A 24,108-nucleotide genomic window follows, 5' to 3' on the forward strand; every position below is an offset into this window, starting at 1 on the left:
AATCAGAAAAACCTGATGAGAAAATAAAAACATTTAAATTGCCTTAAGATATCCTTTATCCTTGAGTCCTAATAGTCAATTATTATATTCAATATATATAACGAATTGAAGATGTATATTTTTAGAGTTACTCAATAAAGTTAAATGTCAATGAAATGTATCTACAGCAGGAAATATTGCTTTATCTCTTCACTAGGGTACGTTTATTTAATAATTAAAGTAAGTAAACTGAATGTCTCAAGTACCTTTTCCAGACCTTCTTCCTTGAGGCTGATCACATCCAAATCAAAATCTGTTCGTAAGCCATTGGTTTTGTTGAAAGTTATTCTGCCTGTGAGGCCTTCCCAATGTGCCTATGGGGAAAACAAACAAACAAAAATCATACATTAGTAAAGGATGAGAAGATAAAACAATTTTGTACAAAATGTTTTACCTTTTGTTACTTCTCATAAATCTACATTGCTATACATTTTTATTCTCTTCTGAACTATGACGGAGGTTTTTTCTAAATATGATATCCTAGTCTCAGTAAAAATTTATTGTAAATTTTTCATTTTAAATAATGCATTTACCAGGTATAATTTTCCTTTATGAGAAATTTGTGGTTTATGTTTTAAATAGCAAACCTCTTTTAGCAAAGTGAGAAGAGTTTGGTCACTTATAATATTTATGAGATAGTGACTATCTTGCTGGAGATTACAAATAGAACTACTATTATAAAATACCACTCCTAACACCAAACTAATATAAAGTAAACATTTTATTACAATGAAAGAAACTGAATCTAGGAAAAATTATGCTATACTGCTTCAATTATATATTTTCCACTTAGAATAATTAACTTATTACTTTATTTTTCTTTGTGCGAGGCTGGGAGAAATGTATCAAAATTACTTCACATCAAACTATACTTCCTGTAAAAGGCTCTCTCCAGGTAGAAGGGGGTGAGAATATAATAATCTAGCTACACAATGGGTTCATCCCTCAAAGGTGAGCAAATAATGAGTTTTTTTTTTAATATAAAATGATTTTCTATTCTGCTGGTTATATAGCCCCAATTACATGTTTGTTTGTTTTTTGCGGTACGCGGGCCTCTCACCGTTGTGGCCTCTCCCGCTGCGGAGCACAGGCTCCGGACGCGCAGGCTCAGCGGCCATGGCTCATGGGCCCAGCTGCTCTGCAGCATGTGGGATATTCCTGGACCGGGGCACAAACTCGTGTGCCCTGCATCGGCAGGCGGACTCTCAACCACTGCGCCACCAGGGAAGCCCCTACATGTTTTATATTATTTGTCATTTGCAAGTAGCTTGGGAAAAGTTACATATGAAAATTTTAAATAATGTAACATATACTCACAACTATGTTTGAAAGAATATATACTGAGACTCAAAAGCAATAAAGCCCAGTAGATAAAGGGTAACATTTCAATAAGGATTACAGATGGATATCATTATTACTACATTTCTTAGGCTCCATGTGCTTCTTGGATACTTATGTGTAGGGATTCTAAAATAGATTTAGGTTAATAAATTACAAATAAAATAGAAAAAAAAACTATAATATATATCTCTATGCATATTGCAACAGGTCATCACTGAGTTTACTGTGTTAACAGGTCTCCAGTAAGGAAGAAAAAAATTTTATTAACTCAACTTCGTCCAAAGAAAATAATTGCAGGCGGTTAACAAAAATCCATATTTAGTATAAAAATAAGCAATGGGATCAAGAAGTACAGAAGCAGAAGTGCAGAACAGTAAAACAAATCTGGGTTAAAGACAGCACAGGGAAATGTATACCAGGTGAAACTGTGCAACTAATAAATCCAATCACAAATTCAATTCTGGACTTTCCAGCAACCAAAGCAAAGAAGAAAATATGATGAACTGTAACATACAGGATCCATAATTTAAGACACACCAATTGCCCGGGAGAAACTCAGCTTTTCCTGGTACTGAGACCTGACAGAAATGTCTCTTTTCGGTCCTCATAAGAGTGACCCTGTGTGATTTAGTGCAGCGGTCTCCAACCTTTTTGGCACCAGGGACTGGTTTCATGGAACACAATTTTTCCATGGATGGTGGCGGGGAATGGTTCAGGCGTTAACGCCAGAGATGGGGAACAACAAATGAAGCTTTGCTCGCTCACCCACTGCTCACCTCCTGCCATTTGGCCTGCTTCCTAACAGGCCGTGGACCGGTATCGGTCCATAGCCGGGGGGGTTGTGGACCCCAGATTTAGTGGACAAGATCCTCAATAACACGCTACAATAAATACAATAGCGAGTTTCATACAACAGCCTCTCACAGGGTTGTTTGACACTTCTCAGTTGTCAAGTGCTGCATTCAGAAAAAGCTCTTCTTCAACTAGCCAAACCAGGGTGCTATGTTTGCAGCACTGTGATGCTTAGTTTTTTACACCAGAAGTAAATATAGAATGTGGAGTAACAAAAGAACTGCATACTGTTCTAGGAGTATCATTTCATCTATCTGAGAGTTCAGTAACAATTAGACAAGGAAAATTCACGGATATTCTTTGCCAAGGACCTGATGATTCTTAATTATGATTCTATTTGCACTTTTATTTTCATGATGAGTAATTTATTATATGATGAGCTGATGATTTCTTTTAAGCCATTAAAGAAAAAATTTTATATGGTAATAACAGCTGTGACTTTTCATAGCAAAGATTAAATTTTCATAGTTAAACTTTCATATAAAAACTCCTAACTCAACTATACTTTAATAAAATTTTTTTTAATTAAAAAAACTCCTGTTGTAATCAAATAAAAAGTATCCTTAGCTGACAAAGGAATTTCCTTCATGAGAGGAAGAATGGGAAGAATATGTGTGTATGAAGTGAGTGTGTATGTTTGTGTGTGATCTTTAAGAGTTTTCTTTCTTTTTTTTTTTTTTTCTCACTATGGGCATGCTTGGTCTAAAACTATAACAGACATAATTAGAAATGATACATGGCCATAAAAATGGTTGCATTATGCAACATGAAGTAAACTTTGCACTTTCATGAATCCATATATTTTGTTTTATGTTAACTCTAATACAATTAAAATAACTAGACGTTATATTTAAGAACCATAGCTCTAAAAAATAATTCTTGAAAACTTACAAATTGGGTGTAATTTAGTGTAGTGCAAAGGGCATTCCTGTTAAAAATTCATTGCATATCATGTGGCCTATGACATAAACATTCTTCAAACATCTATGTTTCCACATAAATGAAAAGTAACATACATAAAGATTCAGAAAGGTGAAAACTAACAATGTCATAAATCATAGGTCACTGATTTTCATCTGTTCACACAATCACAGATATTTTGTAGGAAATCCATTTCCCTTCCATATTATTTAGTAAAAACGTTAATTTTGCTTGTATGGGGAAAGGTAGAAAGTTTAATTTAAGAGATAAAAGTAAAAGGTCACCTGTTAGGAAAAATGCAATAATCTCAATTCATTCAGCTTGAGGACAAGCAAGACAGGACAGATGTGCTTCTCCTGACTCACCTCTTTAATTAGGCTCATGAAGCGGGTCCCAAAGCGCCAGGGTTTGTGTCGATTGCACTGTAAGGAGCTGACTGTCATCTGGGGAAACTGCTGGACGCCCACAGACACCACGTGCACAGCATCATACATGAGAGCAGCATCCGTCTGAAAGCCGAGAGAAAAGGAAATGTGGCATCAATACAACATGGGAGACCCATGATAGGTGGTTTAGAAGTGGAGAGAAAGAAAGGGTGAGAGAAATAAATACCCAGTTTTTCTTCATGTAAGGGAGAAAACAGTATCTCCACATGCTGTGGTTCTCTTAAATAAGATATTGTGATCAAATTACTTCACGGGCTCCATTAGAACATCTGACCTACCCTCCCTTTCCTGAAGTGATAACCCAATTTCGTATCATCCTAGTATCTCTGCTGAAGTAGGAAATGTGTGCAGACATGCATTATTTCATTTTTTGTCTCTTACTCTGTTCTACTGCATGCGTGCATGCGTGTGCGTGTGTGCACATGCACACACACACACACACACAAGGAATGCCAATGTGAACATTTTGAATGGTTACATAAATTACATATTGTATATAAAAGTAAATAAGTAAATAATTTCCTTACATAGGAAGAAAAAAGAAATTTGAAGAGATTCACCTAAAAAGTTTAAAGATATAAACCCTAATTTTTTCTGCAATTCAGCTTTTCAAAGGGTTCAATCTCAGAAATGATGCTAGAGTGTTGAATCTCAATACATGTGTTAATCCCTTTTCAAGAAACTAAACTTAATTCCCTGTACTGTCTTCTTTTCCCCAAATTTCCATATGAATACAAATTCATTTTGGCTTCTCAAGTAAGACGAATATGAATTCTACTGTGTGTGCACCTGCTCAAACAACTGACCACTTTAGAGGTGGATGATAAAAAATAAAATGTTTGTAAGTCATAACAAACCAGAGGCTCAGTGACGGTCAAGTGCTGTGTTAAATGGACCCTCACATTGTGTTTGACGGACCAATGCCAGGCTCACTACCTACAGAAGAGAGCCACTGACAATGCGGGCAGCAAGGAACTTGGGCCATCTGCTTGGCATGGTTTGGAATAAAAGCATATATTTCCTCTTCTCATTCACACAATTAGTGAGCTGTGAAATGAATTCCAAAATGAATAGGAACCCTGTAGATTAATAGCGTTTGCCACAATACAATACAAAATGAGTACACACAGTAGCTTTCATGCAAATGTATCCTCAGGAACTTAACCACATAAAATGGAAGGCAGCTAAACAGCACAATGCAGTGACAGAACATAATAAAAATACCATTTTATAGTTCATAAATCTTTGGGGAATAGAGCTCAGATTCATAACCTTCATTTGGTAAATACCAGCTGACTGCTTTCACACACTCTGAGGGCTGCACAGTGAAAACTCGAGTAGTGGAGTTGATACAGGCACAGAGCATGAGCCTGAGGATCAGACTATTTGTCTTTGGCCTGAGTTAACACTCAGAGGACATATTTCATATACCACATGCATGGTTATAAAAAAAGTTACCAAGATATGAGAGACACATTTGATTTTAAAATAAAATGAAGTTTTAAAATATCACTGTCAACAAATGTATAGAGATATGAACACTTTCAGATACTACTAAAGGGAAGGTAAGGGGCAATTTTGCAGATTGCACCACAAGGGAGTTTTAAAATATCCATGTTCTTTTTCACCTAGTAATTTCTCTTTCTGGAATTTGCCCTGAGAAAAATCAAAGATAAGAACAAAAGCTACATAATTTCTTTAAAAAAATAAAATAGAGTGGAAATCTACTGAATGTTCAAAATAAGGAAACACAATAAAATCACAATGTATTTCACATAAACATTAAAAATCATGTTTTGAAAAATGTTCAGATGAGAAATTGCAAGTGGTAAAATGCTAACTGTAAAAATAGCTTATACAGAACTGTATTTCTAGCATAAACCATTATATACATCTTTATGAGTACTTAATATGTACTATTCAACTTATTTAATTCTCACAGTAATGGTTTAATAAAAACACTGATATTGTTCCCACTTTACAAATGACGAAGCCAAGGTTGAGAGAAGTTAAGTAACTAAACAAAGTCACACAGGTAAGAAGCAGAGAGGTCCAGATTCAAACAGCCTCACTGCTCACAGCAAGTATTCTGAAACATCATATTGCATGTTATATGGACAACAACCAAAACAAACTGAAGGGAAGAAAATACACTAAAATGATACTAAGAATTACTCTTGGGAGATAGTGGTGAGTAGAATTTATATTTTTTCCTTTTTCTTTACTTTTTGCATTTTTTTAAGATGGAAGTTTACTAAATACCGTTGCAATTATTCCCAAGATGAAAATTTTGATCTACTGTCACAAAATAACTAAAAGAACACAAACTATGATATTACTACTATCCTGCCATGACTTACTGACTTATATGAAAATCCTAGAATAGTAACCTTGTCTAAAATGACAATGCTCGCAAAGAATTTTGCTTAATTAAAACTTTGAAAATCATTTTTGGTACATAGTTTTAGCTTCTGGATCAGAGGATATACTAGATGATAATTAAACTATTTAAGATCTGTGATTTTAAATATAATTATAAAAAGAAGACAATATTTATTAAACTATAAGATAAATACTAGAGAAAAAAATTATAATTAAAAAGTTGTTGATCAAATTTCTTCTTGAATTTCCAGTTTAAAAATATGTTAATTTATTATAAAGCAATAAACAGAACTTCTGAAACTACTCTCTCTGATATTTCCATCTGCTTAGGGTGCTTTTTTTTTTTTTTTTTTTGTGGTAGGCAGGCCTCTCACTGTTGTGGCCTCTCCCGTTGCGGAGAACAGGCTCCGGACACACAGGCTCAGCGGCCATGGCTCACGAGCCCAGTCGCTCCATGGCATGTGGGATCTTCCCGGACTGGGACACGAACCCGCGTCCCCGCATCGGCAGGTGGACTCTCAACCACCCCGCCACCAGGGAAGCCCTTAGGGTGCTTTTTTTGTCCTATTTTTAGACTAGTTGTTTTATGTGATAATATGGAGTTGCTGTCCATTTAAACTTGATATCCTGTCAGGCTTTCCTTTACTGTATTTTTTGCAAAACTGTACATATGTAAATTCTTTCAACTTTGGAAAGTTTTGAGAAAACTCCAGCTTATCAAAAGTGGTTTTCTTATTTACATGAGAATGTATAAGCTTGAAATTTTTCCTTAATTTAGTAATATTACTAGTTAACATTTGTTCAGTATTTATTATGTGTAAGGCAATTTCCTTAAATCATTTCCTTTAATTCTCATAACCATCATGCAGTTGGAAATTCACTGGGTCTGTATAAAATAGGAAACTGAAGCAGAGAACAGTTAAGTAACTGGTCTAAAAATCATAGCATATAGAGGTGGAGCTGGATTTGACTCTAGAAAAATCTATCCAGAATTTACATACTTCTCTCTAGTTTCTTGCTCAGTGCTCTATATTTAATAAAGCAAAATAGTTTAAATTGTTTTAAAGTTATAAAATATAAGAAATAAATAAGTACTTGAATACATTAATCTATATAATGTCTTAATAAGCAGTAAATATTTACATAATGAAAATGTACTACGAAGTAAGGGAAAGTATAGATTGTGGAGAACTGGTAAATATAAATTCACAAAAGAAGAAATACATTGATGTATGAGATTAAGTCTATAATAGGTTAGTCAGAATAGAAACATTAACCAGGAACAAGGTCATGAAAGAAGCAGATTTATTCTATACAGTTGCTGCTCATTAGGTTTACAAAAGGCAAAGGTACTAGAGTATCTTTCAAGATCAGGCTTACGGGGCATTTTACTCCCAACTCTAAATTGTAGAGTTTGATTGAGCTGCTCTTGCTAAGTCCTCAACCCTCTCATTTTGACTCTATAATCCTTTGCCTTGACTCTTCTTCTCTCAATGGAAAAATACGAGGAAAGAAGGGAGGAGTAGAACAGAAGAGGAGAAAAGTAGAGGAGACACACAGGTTAATTACTTTGTCATCGTTTTTATATTATCATTACTGTCAAGTTACATTGCATGCTTACTCTATGCCACACTATGTCCATTTCTCTATATGCATTTCACAAAGACCCTGTGTTTCAGGTGATATTACTCTTATCATTTAGAGAGGAGAAAACTGAGGCTTAGCAAGGTTGAAGTAATCTTCTCAAGGTCTCATCACCTTGAGAGACAAGACTTAGAAAACAAGACTCAGGCAAAGCTTAGCTCTTAGAACTACCATCCAAACTCTCATAATAAGACTCTGGCAGAAATAAGACTCAGAAAAAAGCCTTAAAAACACGATTCAGACAAGGTCTAATTCTTAGAACCACCATCCTACCTACCATAACCAACTATCTCCCCTAAACCATATTCCCACTGAAACTATGGCAGGTAATGGAGGGGAAACTGATGGCAGCAGATCTCATATTCTTGGAGGTTCTGCTGAATACCAGACAATTATGTCCCGTAGACAGTATACCTCTGAGCTGAGATTCAAATAAAAGTTCATTTGTCTTACAAGTCAAATTTTCTTCCTTGTACATAATAGCTACCTCTAAAAAAACTTCAGAGGTAAGCAAAACTGTATTTTAACCAACTAAATTAAAATGGAGTATGTATACAATTTGATTATTAAAATACATAGGAGGGGGTTAGATAAAGTTGTAGTCATTCAGATCCTAAACTACAAAGACAAAATCTAGGCAGAGAGAAAAAATAAATCAGCAAGGAAGACAAAACAATCCATCCTATTTTCTCTCTTTCAAGTATAATTACTCACATATATAAATAGATCACACTTATTGGAAAGCTAGAATATGTGTTCACCCTGGGAATACAGACCAGAAGGAATCGCAGTCTAGGTAGGTACAGACAGAGTCGAGTGCAGCCCTCCGTGTTTCACTACTAGGTCAAGCATCTATCAATAGCAATACGAGCCCCCTTGAGAGCCCATCTCAGACTAGACTGGAGTTGTACTTTATTTTTCTTTCCAAAATAAGCTAGTTAACCTACAAAGAATGTCTGTCAGCCAAAAACTTGTTTTGCAAACCTTTAAAACTGTGCAATACAGTCCTACACATTTCAGTAAAACAACAATGATCTTTTTAAATGGATGGTTTGAAAAGATCACAAGAAGTGCCTTCTCATACATTTTAAATATACATTAGCCATCTCCCTAACTTATTGCTGGGTTTATCTCATATCTAGTTTAATTACTTTTAGTCATGCAGTGTGCAACGTGGATGCAGGTGGAAGAGTGATGACTGCTAATTTCTATGGTTGAGCTATTGCCACAGAAATTGGTTTAGTCACTCAGTGCTATTTCATCTATCTCAAGTAACCTCAAGTCTGATGAGACTTTAAAGTATTGAAAGAACACTGAAATGTAAGTATGCTTACATTTCTTTTATGCTCTGAAAAAATCCACCGCATATTTTTAAATAATTGAAGAATCAGGGAGATTAGATGCTCTCAAAAGTTTCAGATGATAAAATTTACCATTGCTAAATATTTCTGATTTGGGATGTATGATTGAAACATTTCCAAATATATAAAAACAGGAATAATAATGGATACTGTGACTAGTTAAAATATTTCTATGTACTTAGATTTCATTTACAGAAGATTCTGGTACTAAGCAGTAAATTACCAAGCATGTCCATATGGAGTGCATATGTTATTTCAGTTTCTGATCACTATAATCATCATCATTAAACATCTTTTTTGTAAAGTTCTGGGATAGATGTTCTAGGAGTCATAAAAAATTAAAACATAGGCTTTACTCACATGAAGGATGAAACAGTTGGAAATGAACAATTTTTAACTACATATGATCATAGAAGGGAACATTGCTACATAAAATCTCTCTGATACTCTGAAGACTTCTCTTTGCAAAAAGCTATCAAAGGTAGGACTTCCCTGGTGGCGCAGTGGTTAAGAATCCGCCTGCCAATGCAGGGGACAAGGGTTAGATCCCCAGTCCAGGAAGATGCTATGTGCTGCGGAGCACCTAAGCCCATGTGCCACAACTACTGAGCCTGCGCTCCAGAGCCCGCAAGCCACAACTACTGAGCCTGCGAGCCACAGCTACTGAAGCCTGCACGCCTAGAGCCCATGCTCCGCAACAAGAGAAGTCACTGCAATGACGAGCCTGCGCACCATAACGAAGAGTAGCCTCCACTCACTGAAACTACAGAAAGCCTGCATGCAGCAACAAAGACCCAATGCAGCCAAAAAAAAAAGGAATAAATTTTAAGAAAATAGAAAATTTTTTAAAAAAGCTATCAAAGGTATTTATCTTCCTTCCCAATGGGGAGGCAGTCTTCTGGAATATTTCATTCCCCTGGTAACATGACTTTTGGGTACCCCATTGAGTTTTGCCTGGGAGAACTTGGAACACAGCCTTTTCCCATTTATCTTCTCTATTATGCCAGCAGAGTTACATTTATGACAATGTCATTCTGCTGAAGCACTTTTTACATATTTGGGCTCTTGACCTAGGCTCCAACACACCCAATACTGTATTTAATAATTTACATTTAAATGTAACTAATCTTAAGAGTGATATGATATATGATCGTATCTTGATTATAGTGATGGTTATATGGGTGTATACTTAGGTCAAAACCTATCAAATTGTACAATTTAAATATGGGAAGTATAATACATCAATTTTACTCCAACACAGCTATTAAAAAAACCCTGATCATTCATTTTTCTGGGAAGACGGTTCATAAATTTCATTTTATTCTATAAGTATCTAGAGTCCTCACAAACTAAGTGTCACTGATCTGTATCTTCTTTCCTCCTTGAACATTCTACTTTTAATAAAACTATTTATGCTTTCTCATTTTTTATCTTACTTTCTTGATACAAGCATCTTTTGGATAATAACCATACCTATCTTTGTAATACCATGCACAGTATCCCATATATTGACTTGCCCATAGTAAGTGTATAAAAGCATTTTTCAACAAATTGATGAATTCAACCAAAAAGTTCATTTAAACTGTAAAAGAAATAGATATTAGGAAGCTCTGAATAACAATCACACTTTGCCATCTAGCTAGAATGTATTCCCTCCCAGAGGTACAGTGAACTAAATCTGCCAGTAGCTCAGACCTGGGAGGAATGCGAGTGCAGCCTCTGTCCTGTTTCTAAATGAATTTATAGTAACAGTTCCGTGAACACATTTATCTTTCCATTAAATAAGTGCAGGCAGGTCTCCTTTGAGATCTGAATGCTAGCTGGCAGGTGGCAGATCCATTCTGGAACTCCTACGTCGCAGATTTTGCTCATTTCTCTATTCCCATCTGAAGTATAGTGCATAGCACAAAGAGCAGCATGGTCTCATACACGGAGTTTAAGTTTATGAATCCTGGCTCTTTCATTGATCTTTTTTTAAATTAATTTTTATTGGAGTATGGTTGCTTTACAATGTTGTGTTAGTCTCTACTGCACAACAAAATTGACTAGATCTTTTGACCAGCCCATTGACTAGATCTTTTATCTAAAACAAATAATAAAAAAATATTTAAATCCCCATTTGCCTTGTTTCTTCATTTTATAATTGAAAATGAAAAATGATGATCTGCCATATCTTTTCCTTGTTGGAAAAACCACTTTTATAAACCAGATAGTTCCAAGAGAAAAACAATTAATATTGATTCTTCAATTGGAAGACATGAATATTAAGGTTGGTGGGGAAAGGGCTGGATTCTGACCTCTGGAGCTCCCTCGCACAATCAGCACAAGCCTAAATGGGACAGAGGATCATCTACCACTCTGAGCAAGGGTGAGGGTCACACATGGAAGGCAGGCTGGGGTTCGCTCATTCAGCTGGCACACTGCAGCCAGCACTCTGCCCGGCACGGAGCAGGTGCACAGTGGCTGCTAACGAAACTGAGGGATTGAAGAAGAAATGCCCTCAGACCCAGTCGGGAGCCAATTGTCAGAGACAATTCTCCCAGTTACACTGCAGCTGCCATTATGCTTACTGTGTTGCCGGCTCTTTGTACTACTCTGAAACGGAGTTCTTTACCAGCAGCTGCGTGGACTACACGGACTGCATGAGATAATACATTAAAGCAGTTTGCACAATCCCTGGCTCGTGGTGCATAGGCAGGTGTTAGATGATGATGATGATGATCACCAGAAGAGCTGTAATCTTGTCAAGATGGATCCTATCCAAAACAAGGGACCAGTTTAGAAAGTATAATGTTTCAACCCTTCTGCACCCACTGTTAGCCTAAATAACGGAACGGGCTTCATGCTGTGCAAGAAAGCAGATCAAATTCTGGAAGGAGAAGGGGCAGGAAGGAAATTATTGTACAACAACAACTTGATCCCTGTAAAATGTGGTGTGTACACAATGCCACAATTCAGTGCTCAAAAAAAAAAAAAAGTTACTGAATACACACACATTATCTGACAAGTTTAGAATTTAAATATAAGTGGTAAAATATTACAGTATCTTGCATTTTGTTACTAGACGAAGGACTGCTGTTGGACAGATAACCTACCAGCAATGTGAACCTGGACAAATCTGCCTTGTAGTTTTTTCTAGTCTTTAGTTTCTTCATCTGTAAAAGGAGGGGCTAGAACCAGGTGGACATTTGCATTCCTAGAAAACTCACCTTTCATTCTGATTTTATATTGGCCTTTGTAATACAATCAAAATCCTAATTTATCCATCTCCTCCCCATAATGCTCTATGCTTTGTGCACTTTTGCAATAAACTTTGTACCAACATTTCATACAAATTTATAAATAAGGGACATCAAAGTTTACTTTTCATCAGCCATTGTCTGCATTCACAATCTAGCCAATTCCTACCTGGTCCTATAAAATCTGCCAATACCTGTATTATATTTTCTTTGTTGTTTCAACTTCACTGTTAAACTTCTCACACACACTAAAACCCACCCTGGCTTCCTGATACTCTGTAGAGAAAAACTAAAACCCTTTCTCTCTTATCCAAAGTCATTTACTAGTACCTCAGGATTTTATCATCCTTTGTCCCTCTTACAGAGTTAGGATATGAATATGCCTGTATTTCATGGTTTTTAACTAATCAGAGTGATTCCTGTATTGCAGATTAGTTGAATAAAAGGAGATTCCAGAAACTGCATGGTGAAAGACCTTTAAAATCCTTTAAAGGAATTCCTTTGAAAGGAATATGGAATTTTGTATCTACCTGTATGGTATTTAGTACCCATGAGAGCTAAAAGGAAGAAGAGCTTAAAGGAAAGATAAAGAAAGGAGAAGGGAAAAGAATAGAATGGGTTCAGGCTCACAGTCAAATTGATGAGTTAGGAAGAAAATTCAAGTTAAGCAATGCTTTGAAGATTAAGCGAAGGAAACAGTATCACACGATAGTGTTGCTGGGATTCAGAAAAGAAATGGCCAGGGCCAGGATTAATGCAATGAGTAATTAATGGATCTATTTGTTTGGTGTTCCTGTAAACTTGTGAATTTGAATAAGTGTCTATGTCTCTTCAAACCAATACTCTCTGTCTTAAGCTAAAAGCTACCAAAAAAATTGTGGCAGCAATTTCCCCTACTTTGAACAGGCAGTCTGAATGTTCATTTTGAGAGTAAGAGTTTTCATTGGCTCTTTATGTTTATACTATACAATTTGGGGCTTTCAATCTTGCAAGAACTCTTGCTGGATGCCATTTTCTTTAACAACAGTCAACAAGATAATTTTACAAAACAGCATTATGTCTCAGCCAGCTTTTAGATCTTTATAAGACATGAAATTTAGTCCATGGAGTGCTACTGTTAGAATTGTGAAAGCTTTAGGAGATGAATATTTTGCATTCTTTCCAAGAATTATATATATTCATCATGAATATTTTCTATATAATTTTCTTTCTTTCCTATATATATCTTTAAAATGCACCATTTCCCAAGTAGAAAATCCTATATCCTATTTGTTTTTACTGCCACCATCTAAACTACTTTAAACATTTATACACAAATTCCAAGATGTTTAGATGTTTCTCAAACACCATGTAGAGAAACTCTTCACTTTATAAATGATTAAGGAACAGCTGTGAAGCAGATAAGACAATGCCAACAGGTTTTCAATTAAAAGTTTCATTTAACTAATGTAATTATTCTTACCTAATTAAATTTTTCCACTAAAATCAGTCCATTGAGTTATCTCATTCTCTTTTAAAATGTTCCATGAAGCTCTTACTAGCATCCATGAACCACACTGTATTGATGGCATTGCTAATGAACTCTCTAGCAACAATACACTGGCCTTAATAATTTAGGTTCTGTTAAATTGTGTCTGCTTTTTACTACATTTGGAACTGCTATTGATCTAGAGAAGAGTCAATATCAAGGGGAAGTATTCTCTGCACTTCCAGCTGGTGTCCAATACATCCAATTACCCTGATATTTGGAGCTCAAATTAGCTTCTTGCATTAAAAATTTATGTTCATCAATATTGTTTATATTCACTTTTTTCAGTGTAATGAATTAAAATTGATTTATGTTGTTAACAGACTGATTCTTTCTAATTTGAAATCTAGGAATATGCAAACCAAAAATACACCAGAAACTTGGGTTCATGTAAATACGAATTCCAAATGCCTATAAAAATTGAAAACCCGATACTTCATATATTATTTACCCAAACCAAAAATTAAATTATATTAAAGATCTATTTTAAGCATGATTTGAAGAATAATGTAGAAATTGATATAGATATTTCTGGACAAATAAAACAATAGATATGCAAACAAATCATATTAATATGTGTCCTTAACAACTTTATGAACTTATTGTGTGTTTAGCTTTTTATATTGTACTCTATATATGAAATTGTAATAGTAACTTCGCATAGAAATGTGAAAAAGTAAAAGTTTCACAGAAATCTAATGGGACTTAGAGCTTTAGCTTTGTAATTTATTAGTCACTACTGTAAGTCATGTTATCTTTCTTAGCTTCATTTTTCTCATCTTTAAAATAAGTATAATAATAATGCACCTCACGTTGTAAGGATCAAATTAGATAAATTTAGAAAAATGAGGGCTATAAAGCTCTTTAAATATGTCATAATTATAGAGTGGAGTAACTGAGAATCTCAAGTATGTTAGCACCAGTAATATCAATTTAGACGAGGAAGTGGTCTTTGAGGAAAAAAATAAGAATTGATTTGCATATTCACATTTGTACCTTAGATCTTAATTTGAAGATTCCCTGTCCCTTCACTACTTTAATTAACCTGGTTATTTGCTACTTTGAAAATATATTGATTTAATGAATTATTGTTTTATTGCCATGAGGAAATGCCTTTGCTTGCTGACTCTTGGGTCTCTTGAATATCCCTTTTCCCATATGAACATAGGCTTTCACAATTATCTTTTTTTTCATTTGTCTCTAAGTGCTTTACAGTTTGATTCACTCATTCAACGTTTATAAATATTATTGTGTTATTGACATCAAACACAATTATGAGTTTGGGCAATAAGACTGGGAAGTCAAAAATGATTTAGACAAACAAGTAAATCAACATTCTTAATATAATGCCACATGCTGGGTAATGGGGAGGTATCTAATTTTGTCTGGAGAAGTGCCTATCTATTGATATGTTAGAAAGTAGGTATTGTTTGAAAGATTTTCCTATTAGCACCTATATCTTCAAAAGGCAAAAGGAGTGGAAAAAAGATAAGAAAACAAAAGTTGGAAAGAGTAGTGGGGTCGAGGGAAAAGGTCAAACCAGAATTCTCACTGCTTTTTTTTTTTTTAAAGATTACACTTTGGGACTTCCCTGGTGGTGCAGTGGTTAAGAATCCGCCTGCCAATGCAGGGCACAAGGGTTCGAGCCCTGGTCCGGGAAGATCCCACATGCCGCGAAGCAGCTAGGCCCGTGTGCCACAGCTGCTGAGCCTGCGCTCTGGAGCCCGCAAGCCACACTGCTGAGCACGCATGCCACAACTACTGAAGCCCGCGTGCCTGGAGCCCATGCTCTGCAACTGGAGAGGCCACCGCAATGAGAGACCCGCGTACCGCAATGAGGAGCGGCCTCCGCTCGCTGCAACTAGAGAAAGCCCACCCACAGCAACGAAAACCCAACACGGCCAAAATAAATAAAATAAAAGATATTTTAATAAAAAAAGATTAGACTTTGTATCCTGAGATTCCTAACATCTCCTTTAAAGACAGTTAGAATAGGCTTGTTCTTTAATGAAATAGATATTAAAGGATTCTCCTAAAGTTGAGTCTTTATATGTCATTTCATCTTCTAATGGATCTAAATGGGACACTAAAAGAGTAGAACATGGAATTCAGTAGACCAAGAATATGATCTGATTAAATCGTGTAACATCTTTGATAGGACGCTATTGTTTTGTCTCCTCAGCCATCTCTTCCTGTTAGAGCAGAGCCCTTTTCCCTGCCATCTATTCCCTGACCCAATCTCCTAGCTCCAGGTGTTATAGGCCTGATAACAACCACTGCTTCAGGCATGGCCAAGCGACACAAGCTTGGCTTGTCGGTTAAATCCAGGCCTTTTGAGGGAGCCATTGGGAAAGAAGCACATTCCTTCTCAGGAAGTTCCGTATCATGATGGCACCTCTGTACCTCTGTCTGAGAAAGGAGCTAATACAAATGAAACAGGAGGTGAGGGATGGAGAGGAACCTGTTTGAGACTTTATGACCTGGATCCAGTTGGATCCAAATGTATCTGAAGACAGATCATGTACTTTACAAGCTGGAGAACTATTGTGCTTTCTTTTTGCTATTAACTAATTTTAATGGAATTTTAGACAACTGGAATTCAAAAAAATCTTGAATAATGCAGGTTTAGGCTTTGGTTTCCTCAAGCCAAACTGAGATTACTACTTCTATCTACTCACAGAATTAGAATATATCAATACATTCAGAAAAACAGGAAGATATGTGTAAAAGCAGACCGTATGTAATTATATGCATGGAAATACTAGAAAATATAATAATCACATTAAATACATTCACCAAATGTATAATTATTGTCTTCTAATCATTCATTCTTTATTCTTTGTAGAAAAATATTCAATATAGTAGGGAATTTGGGGGTAACGACTAAGATATCTCTATAGTATTGTGAATTGGTTACACTTATAAAAGTACAAAATGGGGCAACTGTAAGATGTATACACTCTGCCTGCCAAAATACACAGATCAAAAATTTGTCTGAATCAACACTCCCCTTCCTACTGTGAACTATACAGGTTCAGGGACAATCAGAACATGAACTGAAGCAAAAAACTTTAATGGTACACTGCTGAGAACATTAAGAAAGAAATCATAGAGGACTCCAAAAACAAATGCAAACTAACCCTCTGCAATGGCCTTTTAATCAGTAGGTTAATAGACTGACATCAAAATTGGAAATGACCAATTAAGCTGTATCAGTTAACTCTTAACATTTCCACTTTTGAGTTTTATACTTGATGAAACAAATTATAAATCACAAACCAAGACATAAAAGACTTTCATTACAATATCTGAGTGTGTGTGTGTGTGTGCTGAATCTTATGTCATTCAGGAAATTAATTCAAAGTAGACAAAGAGCCGCAGGAGGTGAGGGTGATACCACTTTACTCAGAAGAGAAAACGGTTTGATAATCTTCACCTGATGGATTTTACAACTGAATAGTTGCAGCCAAAGCAAGGCCGGAGGGTGATATATGGCAGCGACTCAGAGGAAAACCAGAAGGAACAACATTTCCACCGAGAAATTAGCAGCAAGAGGATGGTAGAAATGTCTAAAAAGCATTAAAAAAATGATCACCAGAAGAAACAAAAAGAAATTTAAGAAGTGATGAGGCAGTAAAAATAAATTAAATATTCTAAAGATAGAATAGCTTAAAATACTCTTCCCTGTTAGTTGAAACAGAAATTTGGTAAATTTTTAAGGAAAAAAATTCAAATTACAAGACATTCAGAATTTAACTTTATCCTTGGGCTTAGCTCATAGCTCATTTATAGGAGTCCTATAAAGCACGCATTGACTCAGAACTCACTGATGGCATCTGAGTCTGTCCAAGGAGCCCCAGCGCATGGCTGTTAACTACTGAGTAGATGCCTGTGTTTCCAGAGTTCATGGCATCAGATAATATTGCTTCTGCTCCTTTGCATTCCTGATCCTGAGCCCCTTCATTCATCTCTTCCACAACTGTATATCCTTCAGTGCCTTCTCTTTCCTTTCTCACCTCATAAATATAAGCTACCTAATGAATACCCACAGGTACTTACATTTTGAAGGAAAAATTACTGCAAACATAAATAGCATTCTATGTTAAATGCGGAACAGAATTTGACAGGTTTTTTTTTATACTTAGGTATTTGCACCTACTTTTATTCTCAAGGAAACCAGTACAAAGGTGTTATACATATCTATCATGCAAAACAGAAGAATAAAGTTTACTTTTATTTCATTATCCTTTGAAATTAGTTGAATCACAAGGACTATCCTTGACCAAAATTTAAAACAGTGAAGTTTACTACAGATTTGAAAAAACAGAGTAATATTCATATCTGCTATAACATTAGCATAATATGTCAGTTTTTAACTATATCCCATGAATAATATTTTGCCTTTTAATTAGAAAGTAAATACTTCACAAAGAAGTTATTTGGTCAAAGATTACTTTCTATAACTCCTACCATATGGCACTGTGGTAGGCACTTTACAGATATTATTTAACATAATTTTCTTTAACAATCTATTTATGTAGAAGAGTCTCAGGAGCTGAGGCTTAAATCACCCAGTAAGGGGCACACCTGAGAGATTCTGCTTTTTCTGAAGTCATGATACTTTATGATACATCAATTGTGGCAATTTATAGCAGTGCCTACACAATACAAGTTAATCAACTATTTTAGAAACTAGCTCCACTCCTCTTAAGCTAATGCAGTGTGCCCTATGAAATAAAGGTCACTGAAAAGACAGCTTTCATCCAAAGCTTTTCATCATTGAAAAGACAGCGTTCATTTCTTGATGACATGAAGTTATTTTTTCCAATCCAGAGGTGAGAGAGAATCAGCAAAATTTCTAAGTATGAGAAGTCACAATTTCCTTAGGAGACATACGTGCATAATGACGTACTAGCACCTACGGTTAGGTGCTAGAAAAAATTGGTAATACTATTCCAGAAAACAATCTGGAAATCGATGTCAAGCACAAACTGGGACACTATCATTTCACTTTGGGAATTTACTCCATAGAAACAAAAAGACAAGAGCACATAGATTTATATACAAATACATGCATTACAACATGGTTTATATTTTTAAAAATATAGCAGCCTAAATGTTCCTCATAAGGTTAAGAAATTTGTAATATTTATAAAACTGAATGTTAAAATTATTGTCTAGCATTATATGTATTGACATGTAAATATGAATGTTAAAATTTATACATCCATACTACAAAATAATATATTCCTCTTATAACACATTATAGCAGTACAGCCTTACATTCAGTAAAATATTTGAGAGTCCTCCATCTGTGCTCCAGCCTTTCTGATGTAATTATTCTCAAGAGCATCGAACTATAAATACACATACACACAGATATTGTATTTATTTTTATTGTTTTAATCAAAAATGGAATATATTAAATTTGCTTTAAAAAACCCAAGAATATACCCTTCCAAGTTAGTATTAATAGGTCTAACTACTGAATAAATTTCAATTATGAATATTCTTAAGATGTACATTGTTTAGGTATAACCAAAATACAGCTTATGCCCCTCATGTTAATTTAAATATATCTATATCTATCTTCATAAATACATGGAAAAATTGTAAAAATCCAAAATGTTTCCAATCATAATTGGATTATAGAAAAGTTTATCCTTCTTCTTTACATTTTTATATTTTATGAGAACATTACTCTCAAAGGTAGAAAAAGTGCTAAAGTTATAACTGCCTGGCATAAAATAAAAATAAATAAGGCACAATTTTACTCATGCTTGATATTTAAGAATTATGTGTTGTGCCTATAAACAGAATTTCAGGTATACTTTGCTTTATTGCACCTTGCAGATACTGTGCTTTTTTATACATTGAAGGTTTGTGGCAACCCTGTATCCAGCAAGTCTATTGGTGCCATTTTCCAATGGCATTTGTTCACTTTGTGTCACATTTTGGTAATTCTCCCAATATTTAAAAGTTTTCATTATTATTATTATTTGTTATGGTGATATGCAAAAAGATTATAACTCAACTTGCTAAAGGCTCAGATGATGGTTACTATTTTTTAGCAATAAAGTATATTTTAATTAAGGTTGTACATTTTTTAGACACTTAATAGACTAGAGTATAGTATAAACGTAACTTTTATATGCACTGGGAAACCAAAAAATTCCTGTGACTTGCTTCATTACAGTAGTCTGGAACTGAACCTGCAAGATCTCCGAGGTATGATTTAATGGACCAAAATCAAATTACTATGTTTTTATTAAAAGTAGCATGTTTTAATGAACTTATTTACAAAACAGAAATAGAGTCACAGATGTAGAAAACAAAACTTATGTTTACCAGGTGGGAAAAGGAGGGGAGGGATAAATTGGGAGATAAATTGGGAGATCCCAATCTCCCAATTTTTTTTAGTTTTATAGATAACTAATAAAGACATACTGTATAGCACAGGGAACTCTACTCAGTACTCTGTAATGACCTATATGGGAAAATAATTTTAAAAAGAGTGCATATATGTATATGTATAACTGATTCACTTTGCTGTATGGCAAAAACGAACACAACATTTTACATCAACTATACCCCAATAAAATTTTTTTTTTAAAAAAAGCATGTTTTCTTCTGAATTCTAGATAATAACTCACTGTTTACATGAGACACTTCTAATTTCCCTGAAGTTCAACTACAGATTTTTCATCTTTGTATATGTAAACTCAACCAGAAGTAAGAGGCAGGCCCCAAGACTGTCAGGTGAGATTAAAAGAGCTGCCTGGATGCCATGTCAATCTAAAGGCAGCCCATTTTGGACAACTACTATACAAACAACCATCCAGGCCATTGTCTGCATCAGAGGACATAAAGAATTATTTTCTAAATATGGACATCAAAAGGAAAAAATGATTAATCAAGTAGTATCTTAAAGCTTTTCTACAAGCATTGTTCTGTTAATTAACATGGTGTCTGCTTCCTGCAAATGAAGCCCCAAGCTATTAAATAAAATTACTGCAGCGCTCCCTAAGAATGAGGCTCATTTGGAAAAAGCACTAATATGCTTTTTTTCTGTCTTGAGCTGAGCGATTAGCAGGCAGCTCAGCTCTAGAAGATGACACTCCCAGAAGTCATTTGGTCATAGAGACATGCTGTATTTACCTAAAATGCAGTTTGACAATTAACTGGCATGACTAGATGTTTCCAAACAGGAATAGTTGTTTTATGTATTTATTTATAGCTGACTTTGTTTAAAAAATCTGAGGTAAACATAGCCAATCTTTTTCTCCCAATTGAATTCTACAGAAATCCAAACTGTGCTCATTTATGTCAAACATGACCTTGAGGAAGGTTTTAAATATTTCAGGAACTGTTTAAGATATCATTTTGATATCCTCAATGATATCAAATATTTAACCATAAGATTTAGAAAAAAATATTCAAGAGTAATTATTAAAAATATATAATTAATAATATAGCTATTTTGCTCTTAAAAATGTCTATTAAGTATTAAGATTGATTTTCTCAGTTTTCCTCTAAAAGCAAGTCCCAAATCAGTGAGCAGTCATTATAAGCATAAGTGGAATAAGTACATAAAGTTTACCAGAAAAATATTGTTTCAATGATGCCAGTCTTCATCATTTTCTTAAAATAAACAAGTGATCTCTTCATATTAAAAATGTTTTAAATTAATAATTGGCTCCTTATTCCAATCAATGCATCTTGCAAAACAAAGGTAGCTTAAAACGTTGTTTTAATCATTTAATTTAAATTTTAATGGAATTAAACTCATATACATTTTGAAATTTAGCCTTCATTTGTGATGCAAAAAAAAGGATTCCGTATAAATGACTCATAGAATTTTTTTTGAGAAATCAGGTTTCAATAGATGTATAGGAAAACCCAAATTTGGTATGTTCCTAATTTCCAAATAACAGGTCATTTTAATCATTATGCACCCAGATTCACCTCATTTAAAAGTAGTGCCTGCCATTTCTAGAGACTCTGAAGAACGGGTTACAAGATTAATTTCTGCTTCATGGAGAGGAAGACAGAGGGACTGATTTCATAAGAAAACACTTCCTGAAGGAAAAAATATCTTGATTCTTTTTTCGTCTGACTTCTCTAGGCAGGTCTCTACCTCTGGGTTAGGCAGATTATCTTCAAGACTAACCCAGGTAGCTTTTGCAAAAGAGGATGTAAATGCACTCTCTAAAACTGAAACACAGTCTGAAATAATTGAATCATTCATTCCACTATTCTTCCTAGAAAATATGCCAACTATTAAAGACCCAAATGATGTGCCCAACTGCTATCAGCATTTGTATTTACATAATAGTACATTAACACAGGCATAGTATCATTTAGATTCAGAAGGAAATCAGAGAGAGACACAAAGGAATAGCACACATGCATTCCATAATCAGCTACCCTGTACTAGGCAGAGAGAAAAATAAATGAATTTAGGAAATAGAAGTAGCCTCTATCACTGACTGATTATTGGGAAGATGAAGGGAGTGATGACAAACAGAAAAGATGTTACAGTAACTCTCAGGTTTCTTATTATTTTCACTAATGGAAAGATGGTCATGATATTCGCTGAGATAAAAATAGTGTAGATAAATGCTATCAAAAATGTGCCCTGACAATCCCTTTATTCTCCTACCTTGCCATATGTTTCTTCAGAGTACTTATCACTATTTGACTGCACAGAGTGTGATTCTCTTCCCCTCCATTAGAACATAATCTCCATGGGTACAGGGACATTACTGACTGCTGTGTCTCCATGAATAGACAAGAGGTCTCAGGCTGGAAGATGATAATTTTGAGTTGTCTCTGAAACTTGCAAGTAGGAGTATCTGGTAATTGGGTTGGATATATGATTTTATGTTTCAAGTGACAGGTATGGACCAGGGATTTAAATTGGGAAATCATCAGTTTGCGGAGAAGGATTAAAGCACAGGAGCAGATGACACCCGGAAGAAAAGGTAGAATTAGAGAAGAGAGCCCTGACGTTCACAGACATATAAGGACTGATAGAGGAAGAAGAGCATGAGAGGGAAACCACAAGTAGAGAGAGGCAGGAGGTAGTGGTGTCAGGGAAGCAAAGGCACAGGAATTAAAACTTCCTATAATTTTCTGAATTTGGGTTGACCTTCCTTAAAGGCAAATGTCTATTTCTTCCCCTGTCAAATCAGACAAAATTCGTAAGTTGTTTTTTGCTCTTAATTGTGCAAATGACAATGTCCATAGAAGCACTAGCAGCAATCAGAACTAGTTATATAATTTGCAGGGTCCAGTGAGAAATAAAAATGCATGGCCCCTATTCAAATATTAAGAATTGCAAGATGGCCACAGCACAGCACAGCAAGCATGGGTCCCTTCTAAGCACGGGGTCCTGTGTGACTGTACCAGTCATATGTCCATGAAATCAGCCCTGGAAACAACCTTTATTTTTTAGTTTCAATCAAGCTTAAATGAATTAAACAATAATATGATATTTTCCATAAAAGACAAGCCGTTTCATCTGGTAAATTTCTTAAACCTTGAATGAACAAGAGAAAAGAATCCCGTGGTACTTTAGAGTTAATAGTAGCAGAGGAATATGGCTCCTCAATCAATCAGAAGGGGATTGATCTGAGTAGAAAATACAGATGATTTAGACTGGTTGAATAAACTGAACACGATTATAAGATGGTAACTTCCTTGTATTAAGAAAAAAATGGAAATGAAATGTTTATCTTCTGGGATATATAAACATTAACAATGTATCCAAATAGCCAGTTAATTTAAGTTGTTTAGTCAGATAACTGACAGTGACCGAATAACATACAGTGACTAAATAAGGCCAATATTCCATTTCTAGAAACCTCTGATTCAGACACTTTTTCAGGATTGAGTGAATTAGGACAATTACACCAGCGCAGAGCTTTGGTGCTGAGGGAATCACTCAGTTGTTAAAAGCAAATCCTGAGACTCCAGTGTTCTTACCACATTGTCAAGGAATCAAAGCAGTAGGCACAGCCCTTTGATTTTCTGCCAAGACCCTCGATCTTTACATTGTTCTTTTGTCATTACTTGTTCCTCGGGAGGACAGCCTTGATGTTCTTTGAAACATTATTTCATTTGTACATGAGTGTCTCCAAGGAACACCCAGCATGATTTGTCCTGGCACTGCAGCCTCTTGTAGACAGCCCTGGGATACTTTTCAATACAAAAGTATTGAAAAATTACACTTTGATAGTGACTTTAGTTTGCTTCTAGATTAACCTCATGGGTGTCTGAAACGCACCCATACGACATATCTACTTTTTAGCTGAATATTAACTAGACAAGAAAGCTGTAATTAGCATCTTGAA

The 24,108-nt window shown here is 35.1% G+C and overlaps 1 protein-coding gene across 4 annotated transcripts in view; it reads right to left on the minus strand.

The window, feature by feature from the left end:
* Positions 1-24,108, minus strand: part of GRIK2 (glutamate ionotropic receptor kainate type subunit 2) — a 661,376-nt gene that overhangs the window by 250,339 nt on the left and 386,929 nt on the right. For all 4 annotated transcript variants that reach the window (XR_007470694.1, XM_049695632.1, XM_049695633.1 and 1 more), the window contains 2 exons: positions 3,519-3,662; positions 246-353 (listed from right to left, as the gene is read on the minus strand). Coding sequence is in view for 3 of the 4 variants with exons in the window: in XM_049695632.1 (XP_049551589.1) it covers positions 246-353; positions 3,519-3,662 (252 nt within the window). In the remaining variant the exon portion in view is untranslated. The remainder of the gene's footprint in view (positions 1-245; positions 354-3,518; positions 3,663-24,108) is intronic.

The sequence above is a fragment of the Orcinus orca genome, chromosome 12 (assembly GCF_937001465.1).
Source record: "Orcinus orca chromosome 12, mOrcOrc1.1, whole genome shotgun sequence".
Taxonomy (NCBI): domain Eukaryota; kingdom Metazoa; phylum Chordata; class Mammalia; order Artiodactyla; family Delphinidae; genus Orcinus; species Orcinus orca.